Consider the following 12,474-nt stretch of genomic DNA (forward strand, 5'->3'; position numbering starts at 1 on the left):
GCGTGTTACTTTCTTTCCTAGTTGTGTGTTCATGTTGACTCGAAGGAAAGGTAATACTGTATCTCTCTAAATACTGGTCTAATATTGTTTTAGCCAAAATTTGCCAAAGGGGGAGATTGTTGGGTTTTTGTATGTTGGCTACATTTTGCAAAAACATATTTTAGCCAAGTGTTGAGACATATGTGCTGACCCCAAGTGTTGTGACAAATGTTGGTACACTTTGGAACAACACCTGTCTGGGTATTTGTGCGCGCCAGCTAGCGGTTATTATTTTCTACTCAATCTTTTGAAGATTTGTTTGAAGAATTGTTTCAAGGTTTCTTACAGAGGAAGGCGCACGTGTTTAATGTGTTTCAGGAGGCAGCCAAACCCTAATTTTATTTTCCAAAGGAATTATATTTTTGGAAAATATATTTTTGCGTTTCAAAAATATAACTATTATTTTCAGAAATATATCACTGCTGCCGCAGTTCTAGAAGCCCTAATTTTGTCTTGAAGCCCAAGTCGTTCTACTACTATAAATACGAAGGCAAGCATATGGTTTCAAGTATCTAAAACAGTGTTCTTACAAAGCGTGCGTTATTAGGGTTTTAGAGTGTTAATTGTGAGCCTTTCTTGTATCTCATTGATGCAAGCTTAGGACCTGTGTTTTACTGAGTTGTAATTGTGAACTTCTCCCAAGCTTTGAAGTACGGAGATTGTTCTAGTGTGTTGTGTGATTCGCTCGCAAGCTTTTAAGCAAGAGTGAATCTTAGTTTTCATAGGAGTGTGTCTCCACCTTTTGTAATCGTTGAAGTTGTTAACAACGCTGAGTGTGTTGTTAAGGTGGGAAGTGGGACGGGGTCTCATATCTAGGAGTTCCTAGGTAGAAGTGTCATTGGGTAGTGATTAAGTGAGAAGTTGTAAACGGGTGAGTTTAGCTTCAAAGTAATACTGCTGATAGTGGACTTCATTCCTGGATTGGTATCCCCCAGAGTAGGCAGGTTGCTGAACTGGGTTAACAACTCTTGTGTGTTATTTACGTTACTGTCTTTATTATTTTGTGTTCTGTGTTCTGTGTATAGACAAGTGTTGACACACCTTGGTCAACATCTGTCTACTACGTGACAGACAAGTGTTGACACACTTTGATCAACACCTGTCTACTGTGTGCCAGGAATTTCAATATATATATATATATATTCTCGATTGGTATATAGTTGGTGATGTTATTTGCTATTAAAATACATGACTAAAGTCATTTTTAATTCATGAGAATGAGTGAAAACCAATTGTGTGTGAATTATCTAATATTCAAAATTCATTCTTTTAATTTAAAGTTAATAATATATTAACTTTTTATATATTTTTTAATTAATATTAACACTTACATTTCTCAATTAAAAATAAAATTCTTAATTTCAAATTAAATTCAAAATTCAATTATCAATTACGAGTATAGAATTTTGATCTCTAATTTAAGCAATATTTGATATATTTGTTTTTATGTCTCGACTGAATTTAGATTACTAAGAGCATCTCTAATGGTGATATCATTTTGGGTATCATATATTACTAATAAGTGGTCCATACATTGTCATGTAATATTTATGCAACTCATACATATTTTGCTCCTATGGTAATATCATTTGGGTATCATACATTATTAGCAAGTGACCTCTTTTATATTTATTTTTATAATTGAAATTAATGATATATATTAATTTGATGAAACAGTACCTTAAATAAGATACCGTACGTATCATCAATTTTGATACTCTATATGCCAAGTCATAGAACTCCAATAATAAAAAAATTAAGGTGCGGATCATTAACCTATGATACTCTTTATGATACTCTTATTGGAGATGCTCTAAAGAATTGGATGGTAAGCTTTTTGTACCATGCAATTGACATTTTCATAATTATATAACTAATATAGAGTTTTGGGTTAAATATCATTTTAGTCCTATTTTTATGCTACTTTTTAAATTAGTCCATACTGTAATTTTATTAGATTTTTAGTCCTAACAATTTTTCCATTTTTAATATTGATCTTTACCTTTAAATTATTGTTGAGTGGACAAACTAAACATTCCGCGTTGACGCCACATATGATGCCGCGTGGACTCAAATTGACATGTCATGCCATGTGTTAAAAACCAGATTTAAATTAAAGTTCTTGTGTGTATATATATATATATATATATATATAATTTAATTTTCCGGTACACATTATGTAGATATGCATCGGTACATTTGTCGAGGTGAATAATTCTGATTGGTTTATGAATAGTATTTATTGATTTTTCTATATTAAATATTTTTTGTGAACCAATCACAATCATCCACTTAAACCATATACCGATACATATCCACATAATATGTGTACCAGAGTGTTCGCCTATCATAAACCCAAAAAACTGATTAACAAAAAAAAAAAAAAACCAAAAAATTCAATGCATGAAGAAGCCTTAAACACATTTCTCCCTCTCCTCTGATTTTCAAGTACTTTTTTCAATTTCAACAATCAAAACCTAAACCTTAAAATTGAAAAAAATGTTTGTATTGTGGGAATTAACTCTCAGTTCTGCTTACAAGATTTTATGAATGGATTACAAAGAAAATAATTTCTAGTAAAACCTTTGAAGATATATCATCAAATGCACATCAAGAACAACTCAAGGTCTTGCCTCATTCACAACCATGTCTAGTTATTATAACATTTTCCAATTTTACCAAGGTGTTGGCCGGGTGAAGATTGAAGAAGATTAAGAACAAGAAGATGAAGGAAATTAATGGTGGTCTAGTGTTTATATTTTTTTTTTCATTTTAGTTAATAATTTAAATGTACATGTGGCGTGCCATGTCATTAAATGTGTCCATGAGGCATTACATGTGGTGTTGTGTGGCATATTCCGTTTGTCTACTCAGCAATATAAGTAGGGACCAATTTTAGAAAATCGCATATAAGTATGGATTAAAAACATATTTAATCCTAGAGTTTTTTATTAGTTTTTTGGTTTGAATATGTTTTTGGTCCCTCTAAATATATCAAATTTTATTTTTGATCTCTCTAAATTTTTAGTTTGCAGTTTCAGTCCCTACTTTTTTTGAAAGTTCGTGTATCATATTCAAAATGACTTTATTTTTTAACATATCATTATTAAGATCTTAAAATACTAGGTTCCATTTAGAATGACTTATTTAAAACTTATGTGGGCTTATCTACTGATATAATTGTTGAGAAATACAATTCAATGACTTGGTGAAAACAATCAACAACTTGTTAGTTATTTGCTTAGCAAGTTAGTTATTAGTTTGATTGTTGTAACTACTTTAGTTTGTTAGATAGTTTGTAACTAACTTGAGTTAGTTACTCTAATCATGGTTATTTGTTAACCAAGTATCACACTACAATTTGTATCCCTATAAATTGTATTTCTAAGATCAATAATAATCAATGCTCATTGATGAAACTATTCCCTCTCTCTCACTCTCTTCTTCCACTCTAACAAGTGGTATCAGTTAGCCTTTTAGGTTTTGATCCAATTCCCTTTTCACATAGCATTCAACCATTCCCTTCTTCCTTTGAGTCATTCTTACTCCAAGATGAATAATAACAATGGTTTCCCTGCAAATCTTCCAATTCTTGATGGCAAGAATTGGGACCAATGGTGTGTGAAGATGAATGTAATCTTCAACTATCAAGATGTTGAAGATCTCATCACCACTCGTTATGAGCCCCTTGCAGCCAATGCAACACAGGATCAGCAAACTGCTTTCAGAGAAGTCAAGAAGAAAGACAGTAAAGCCTTATTCTTGATCCATCAATGCGTGGATTAATCAAATTTTGAGAAGATTGCTGGAGCAAAAACTGCAAAAGCTGCTTGGGATATACTTAGCAATGCCCATGGTGGACGAGATAAAGTCAAGAAGGTGAAGCTTCAATCTCTTCGAAGACAGTATGAACTGGTGGGCATGTTGGATAAAGAATCCATTGGTGAGTATTTTACAAGATTACAAACTCTGGTAAATTCAATGAAAAACTATGGTGAAGTAATCTCTGAAGTACAAATCATTGAAAAAGTGCTTAGAACCTTGAACCCTGAATATGATCACATAGTGGTAGCAATTGAGGAATCAAAAGACCTGTCTACAATGTCAGTGAATGAGTTGCAAAGTTCACTTGAGGCACATGAACAGAGGTTGCAAGAAAGGAAAGAAAAGAAAGACAACAAAGCTACTCAAGAACAGGCTTTGTATGCAAAAAATGGAGGTCAATGGAATAAGAATGGAAAGGGAAAGAATAAATGGAATAAGCATAAGGCAAATGCTGAGTTCAGTAATGATCACAATGGTGATCAAGATCAACCTGAATCTTCAAAGAAAGACAGTTTCATCAAGGGTAAGAATGGTGGAAAGAAGAGTGACAAGAGCAAGATTCAATGCTACAACTGTGAAAAGTGGGGTCACTATGCTTTTGAGTGCAGAAGCAAGGGAAAGAAGAAGCTCGACAATGAGGCACATCATGCTAGACAACATGATTCAGATTCAGATGGTTTCCTTCTGATGATGACAACAAATTCAGAAAGTGATAACTCTAAGCTATGGTATCTTGACAATGGATGTTCAAACCATATGACAGGGCATAGCGATTGATTATTGGAATTTGATGAAAATTTCAAAAGCAAAGTGAAGTTTGCATATGACAGCACTATATCAGTAGAAGGCAAAGGCAAAGTGATGGTTCAGAGGAAGAATGCTAATCACACTTTTGTCACTGATGTGCTGTATGTACCATCTATGAAGCACAACCTGTTGAGTCTTGGACAATTACTTGAGAAAGGGTTCAATTACTCCACAAAAGATCACAACATTCAAGTATTTGACCCTCAGAACAAATTGATTTTGAAAGCACCATTGTCAAACAATAGAACGTTCAAAGTGAATCTTCAAGCTTCTGCATTTCAGTGCTTTTCAAGTTTGATCACTGAAGATGAGAAATGGTTGTTGTAACGACCCAATTTTCATATTATTATTAATTTTTTTTTATGTGTTAAAATATTTCATTTAACGTATCATTTTAATTAAGTTAATAACTTGAGTTATTTATCGAGTACTTTAGTTATTAGGCGAGTAGAGTGAGTTTGTTGGGAAATCGTTTCATAAAACACTTTTATAAACGCAGCGGAATTTTAAAATTAAAATTTCCCATCAATGGATTCTTGTGAATGAGCATGATCAGGTCTAGAATATTACCTTTGAAGAACAAATTTGTGGTCGCCTTTCTTGATCACAAGCACCGCACTTGCAGCACCTCCACTTAGTCCACACGAACAGGAACCTTCGATCTCACAGTGCTAGCTGTTCTTGGATGAAGGCTGAGGGAATTTTGTGCGGTTTAGGGTTTAGAGAAATTCAGAATTTTTCTAAACTCAGTTAGGGTTTCAAAAACGTAACTACTGAACTTCATAAGGCTCTATTTATAGAGTTTCTTATGAGGTCTTTAGTTTACACGAAATTGGGCTTCTCAAGCCCAATAACCGTTTTTCACTAACTGCACCCCCACAATAAGTCTTACTTATTTTTCCCTTCTTAACTGTCCTTATGTGTGTGACCCTGTAGGTTCTTATGACGTTGGCAATAATATTAATCGTAATATTATAAACAGTGAGCGGTATCTAGCAACACATCACTGTTACCCAAGTCACAGGAATGTCACGTGATCTGACTAACCTTTCCGTGATAAATATCTTGTACACAATTACCCTTTTGTCCTCATGTCTATATTGAACACAAGGCATAGTATGTCATCCTTGTCTAGTTCAATATTGGGCCCATAGACATATATCCCGTTATGTAGGAGGGACAAATTCCATCTAGGTCACTCATGTCCCTCAGCATGATTCGTGGGATACCCATCAACCAACTTTATAATTATCCAGTTACGGATAACGTTTGAATGGCAACAAGGTATTACACTCCTGCATCTAGGGTACATAGTGGTTTCAGGTCGAAGGGTGGAATACACCTTTTATCACTATGAGAAAACTTATGACATTTCATAACACTCTATGTAGTATTCTCATGGTGGGTCAATCCGATATAAAGTTACCCTTAACATTTATATCTAAGTGAAGACTTGATAACTCATTATCCATGATCAGTGAGATATGATCATCAGTCTACCAACATAATAGTCTTTATGCTTTAACGTTATCCCATTTCACAATAAAGCTTGACTATGGATATGTTTAAGAATAGTGTTCTTATATTTAATGGAATCTCACGATTAAGTCATACTTAACGTTCCATACAATGAACTTACTATTCTAGTGACTCTATTATTATTTAACACATAAACATAATAAAGAAAAGCCTTTATTTAATAAGTAAATTATTCAATACATTTATTATGCAATTATAAATAATTGGCCTCTAGGGCTTACACCAACAATCTCCCACTAGCACTAGAGCCAATCAGGCATACTCCTAATACCTATGCCCCTAGTGTGGCCCTCATGCTTCGGCTGAGCAAGAGGCTTTGTAAGTGGATCAGCAGCATTGTCAAGTGTTGGTACTCTGCATATTTTCACATCTCCTCTATCAATTATTTCTCGAATAAGATGATAGCGCCTGAGTATGTGTTTGGACTTTTGGTGAGATCTAGGTTCCTTAGCTTGTGCGATTGCACCATTGTTGTCACAAAATAATTCAATGGGATCCACAATGCTAGGGAATATGCCAAGTTCAGTAATGAACTTCTTTATCCAAACAGCTTCCTTTGCTGCATTTGATGCAGCGATGTACTCAGCTTCGGTTGTAGAATCAGCAACTGTATCTTGCTTTGAACTCTTCCAGCTCACAGCGCCACCATTTATGCAAAACACATAGCCTGATTGCGACTTAAAGTCATCCCTATCTGTTTGGAAGCTAGCATCAGTGTAACCAATTACATTTAGCTCTTCTTGGCCTCCATATATTAGGAATGAGTCTTTAGTCCTCCTTAAGTATTTAAGGATGTTCTTGACAGCCACCCAATGAGCCTCACCAGGATCAGACTGATAACGGCTTGTTGCGCTTAAGGCATATGAAACATCTAGTCGAGTACATATCATGGCATACATGATATATCCTATAGCCGATGCATAAGGGATCTTACTCATGCGGTCTCTTTCTTCCTTAGATGAAGGAGACTGTGTCTTTGAAAGACATAGGCCATGTTGCATAGGAATGAATCCTTTCTTGGAATCATGCATATTAAAGCGTCTTAACACTTTATCTATGTATGTACTCTGGCTCAGGCCAAGCAGTTTTTGTGATCTATCTCTATAGATTCTTATTCCTAATATATAGGCTGCTTCACCCAGATCTTTCATAGAAAAGCAATTCCCTAACCAAGTTTTAATTTGTTGCAAGGTAGGGATGTCGTTTCCTATTAGTAATATGTCATCTACATATAATACTAGGAATGCGACTATGCTCCCACTAACCTTCTTGTAAACACAAGGCTCATCTTCATTTTGAATGAATCCGTACTGTTTTACAGTTTCATCAAAACGAAGATTCCAACTTCTGGAAGCTTGCTTCAATCCGTAGATTGACCGCTGTAATTTGCATATCTTTTTGGCTTCTCCTGGAATGCAAAAGCCTTCAGGTTGTGTCATATACACATCCTCAAGGAGACTCCCATTAAGGAAGGCAGTTTTTACATCCATCTGCCAGATTTCATAATCATAGTTTGCAGCGATGGCAAGTAAGATCCGAATGGATTTGATCATCGCAACTGGTGAAAATGTTTCATTATAGTCTACCCCATGAATTTGTTTGAAACCTTTAGCAACCAATCGCGCTTTATAGGTCTGTACCTTTCCATCCATGTCAGTCTTCTTCTTAAAGACCCACTTGCATACTATGGGTTTAATCCCATCAGGAGCCTCCACCAAGTTCCAAACTTGATTTGTGTACATGGAATCCATTTCAGATTTCATGGCTTCAAGCCACTTCTCAGATTCAGGGCCAGTAATGGCCTCTTGGTAAGTCACAGGCTCATCTTGATCCATGAGTAATACATCACCTTGTTCCGATATGAGATATCCATATCTTTCAGGTTCTTGACGTATCATGTTGGACCTACGTGGTTCTTGTGTTATATGAGCAGGATTCTCTGTCACAACATCTTGTGCATCCCGCTCTTGTTCCTCCATTGGTGTGTCATTACTTTGTGGATCGTGAATTTCTTCAAGATCTACTTTCCTCCCACTGATTCCTTTGGAAACAAAGTCCTTTTCTAGGAATACTCCTGTTCGAGCGACAAACACTTTGCCCTCAGAAGGATTGTAGAAGTGATATCCTTTTGTCTCTTTTGGATATCCCACAAAGAAGCACTTGTCAGATTTAGGTTCAAGTTTAGTAGAAATTTGACGTTTTACATAAACTTCGCAACCCCAAATCTTTAAGTAAGACATATGTGGTTTCTTGCCACTCCACATCTCATATGGTGTCTTTTCAACCGTTTTAGAAGGAACACGGTTAAGTGTATAAGCTGCTGTTAATAGGGCGTGTCCCCAAAAGGAGTTTGGAAGATCAGCGTGACTCATCATAGACCGCACCATGTCCAACAAGGTTCGGTTTCTTCTCTCAAACACACCATTCCATTGTGGTGTTCCAGGAGGAGTGAGTTGGGATAAGATTCCACACTCTTTTAGATGGTCATCAAACTCTAGGCTTAAATACTCACCTCCTCGATCTGATCGAAGGATTTTGATTTTCTTTCCTAGTTGGTTTTGTACTTCATTTTTAAATTCTTTGAACTTTTCAAAGGATTCGGATTTATGCTTCATTAGATACACATATCCATATCTACTGTAGTCATCAGTAAATGTGATGAAGTATTGAAAACCTCCTCTAGCGTGTGTGTTCAATGGTCCACATACATCAGTATGTATGAGAGCCAAAAGATCACTTGCCCTTTCACCTTTACCAGTGAATGGGGTCTTTGTCATTTTTCCCAATAAACAAGATCTGCATGTTTCAAAAGATTCATAATCAAATGAATCCAAGAGCCCATCTTTATGGAGCTTGGAAATGCGTTTCTCATTTATATGGCCTAAACGACAGTGCCAAAGGTATGTAGGATTTAACTCATTAGGTTTAATCCTTTTTGTATCAATGTTATATATTGGCATTTCAAGATCAAGAATATATAATCCATTACTCATTTGTGTTGTGGCATAAAAGATATCATTTAAATAAATGGAGCAACAATTGTTCTTTATTATAAATGAAAAGCCAAGTTTATCCAAACAAGAAACAGAAATAATATTCCTGCTAATGGCAGGTACATAAAAATAGTTCTCTAACTGTATTATTAAACCAGAAGGTAAAGTCAAATTATAAACTCCTACAGCTAATGCGGCAACTCTTGCTCCATTTCCCACTCGTAGGTCGACTTCACCTTTAGCCAATCCTCTACTCCTTTGCAGCCCCTGCACATTAGTACAAATGTGAGAACCACATCCGGTATCTAATACCCATGTAGAAGAAGTAGATAAATTAATTTCAATAACAAAGATACCTGCTGAATTGGAGCTCTCTACTCCATTCTTTTTATCTTCCAGGTATTTTGGGCAGTTCCTCTTCCAATGTCCAGTCTTGTTACAGTGGAAGAACCTACCCTCCTTTGCAACTCCCCCAGTGGGCTTCAAGGCTTTAGGGGTAGGTTTGGGTTTGGCAACTTCCTTGCCCTTCCCTTTGACTCCCTTTCCTTTGTTGCCCTTCCCTTTGTTTCCATTGCCAATCATAAGAACATGGTTGGACTTCCCTTTTGTTTTCATGTTCTGCTCAGCTTGCCTCAACATGCCTAGCAGTTGTGGCAGAGTCTTCTCCATGTCCGACATGGTGAAGTTCAGAACAAACTGATTAAAACTCTCCGGCAACGATTGCAAGATCAGATCAGTTGCAAGCTCATTTCCAAGTGGAAATCCCAATTTTTCTAAGTTCCCCACGTACCCAATCATCTTGAGCACATGTGGACTTACTAGAGATCCCTCAGATAGCTTGGCTGAAAACAGGGCTTTGGAAACCTCAAACCTCTCAATCCTGGCTTGCTCTTGATAGAGCGTTTTCAAGTGTTCGATCATATCGAACGCATTCATGTCCTCATGTTGCTTCTGAAGCTCAGAGGTCATGGTAGCCAGCATGAGGCACTTTGCATCCATGGCATCGTCAAGACGCTTCTGATAAGCATCCCTTTGTGCCTTAGGAGCATTGGCGGCAGGTTCATCCTCAGGATTAGGTTGGGGTTCCTCAATAGCATACAGCTTTTTCTCGTGCATGAGGACTATCCTCAAGTTACGATGCCAATCAAGAAAATTTGTCCCAGACAATTTCTCTTTGTCAAGAATGCTTCGCAAAATGTTGTTCGAAGTATTGGTGTTTGACATGGTGATCTACAATTGTAAAAGTGAAAATATAAGTATTGAACAATTTTAATACACATTTAATTAGGCCTTTAATTAAACATGCTCTCTCACTATTTTACTCAAAACAAATGACCCTCGACATTTGATTCGGAAAATCCCGTTGGAAGATTTTCTAGTGAGAATGAGATCCATATTTCACTTCGTTTTAAGTCAGCGTTGGGCTGATTACACAAAACTTAGTTATTTAGGTAGGAAACGCCTTTCCAATTGTATCTCATACAACTCTCATATCCTTTCTATTGGGTGAATAACACTTATTCTAATCCATCACATGGAATAACCCAATACTTGCTTCTAAAGTCATATAATCTTATTATATTTTCTTTAGTTAAGTTAGACCCATTAAATAGCGATCGGATAAATAAATTACCTCACCGCAACTTATCAATATTGACAATGCACTTCGCGTTGGCAAAACCTACATTGATCGATATTGATCTTGAAGGGCGCTATTCGTTGGAAAGCAATAAAACTTAATATAAATTCCTTTGAGGGCTTTTATAATTAATTTGATCTCACCTTACCACGGCTTACATACAATGACGTCACTCCATACATAACATGCATCAACATACATAATATAATAAAATGATATGGTTATGGCCCCTAGCGTGATTGTTCCCTCAAGCAAATGAGAGAACCTATGCTATATCTAAGAACGACCTATACTTCTCCAAGATAGATCTTCATTGATGTCCTTCCTGTCCTATTTGCTAATCTTATATTACATCACTACAAGAAACTCGTGTTCATACGAGGGAGTGAGATGAGAAAAGAAATTACATCAAGAAAATATAAGAGAGGCACGACACGCAGGCCGTATTTAAAATCCCAAATAAAACGAAAAGAAGAACTAAGGCCATAACCATTCATCATGCAACTTTAATAACAATAAACACACAATTTATTATTATTACATTAGTCCAATTAATAAAACACCATGATTGATCACCTTACGCAGAGTTAGCCGGGGGTTCCGCTGACCACTTCATCAATGAATCCTAATCGCATCAACACTTGATGCTTCAGATATAAACCCTAGCCGTACTCTGTTTTTATAACAACACAACCCTTGTATTGTTACAGTAATTATTCATCAAAACGTTTCAGGATTTTGTTCACCATAGACGATTGGATATATGATGCTTCACCAGTTATCGGTTCCGAAGCTCACGCTCACAATCATCCATGCTCACGACAATCACTTAAAACTTTCAATGAACAATATGTTCTGTTTATATAACAACACAACACTTGTATTGTTATAAACCCTAATACAACCACCATTCATCAAAACGTTTCAGGACTGCTAGTTCTAGATGAACGATCGGATATATGATGCTTCACCATAAACGGTTCCGAAGCTCACGCTCACAATCATCCAAATTAAACGCCAATCACTCAAACATTCGAATGAATGACACGATCAATGTATCACATACACCGATGCGTCGTATCAGAAATATATATCACATATATATTTTAAAACCGATCAATCAAATTTTATTAATCCTTGTTGTTCTTATTATTAATACCGATTCAAAATCATATTAATAAAACAGTAATAAAACAGCAAACCGATTCATGGTTTCACAAGTGGCTCTGATACCACTGTTGGGAAATCGTTTCATAAAACACTTTTATAAACGCAGCGGAATTTTAAAATTAAAATTTCCCATCAATGGATTCTTGTGAATGAGCATGATCAGGTCTAGAATATTACCTTTGAAGAACAAATTTGTGGTCGCCTTTCTTGATCACAAGCACCGCACTTGCAGCACCTCCACTTAGTCCACACGAACAGGAACCTTCGATCTCACAGTGCTAGCTGTTCTTGGATGAAGGCTGAGGGAATTTTGTGCGGTTTAGGGTTTAGAGAAATTCAGAATTTTTCTAAACTCAGTTAGGGTTTCAAAAACGTAACTACTGAACTTCATAAGGCTCTATTTATAGAGTTTCTTATGAGGTCTTTAGTTTACACGAAATTGGGCTTCTCAAGCCCAATAAC

At 36.1% G+C, this 12,474-nt stretch overlaps 1 protein-coding gene across 1 annotated transcript; it reads left to right on the forward strand.

The window, feature by feature from the left end:
- The first annotated feature begins 3,591 nt into the window (after positions 1-3,591).
- LOC123886238 lies at positions 3,592-4,998 on the forward strand. The gene is made up of 3 exons (XM_045935572.1): positions 3,592-3,771; positions 3,841-4,592; positions 4,671-4,998. The coding sequence occupies exons 1-3, from the start codon at positions 3,592-3,594 to the stop codon at positions 4,996-4,998; spliced, it is 1,260 nt and encodes a 419-aa protein (XP_045791528.1).
- The last annotated feature ends 7,476 nt before the right edge of the window (positions 4,999-12,474 follow it).

The sequence above is a fragment of the Trifolium pratense genome, linkage group LG5, assembly GCF_020283565.1.
Source record: "Trifolium pratense cultivar HEN17-A07 linkage group LG5, ARS_RC_1.1, whole genome shotgun sequence".
NCBI lineage: Eukaryota > Viridiplantae > Streptophyta > Magnoliopsida > Fabales > Fabaceae > Trifolium > Trifolium pratense.

Excerpts from the sequence above, each read along its gene's own strand:
- LOC123886238 (XM_045935572.1), top strand. The coding sequence starts at position 3,592 with ATGAATAATAACAATGGTTTCCCTGCAAATCTTCCAATTCTTGATGGC. Across the intron at positions 3,772-3,840 it reads AGCAAACTGCTTTCAGAGAA|ATTGCTGGAGCAAAAACTGC; the intron begins GTCAAGAAGAAA and ends AATTTTGAGAAG. Across the intron at positions 4,593-4,670 it reads AGTGATAACTCTAAGCTATG|CAAAGTGAAGTTTGCATATG; the intron begins GTATCTTGACAA and ends AAATTTCAAAAG.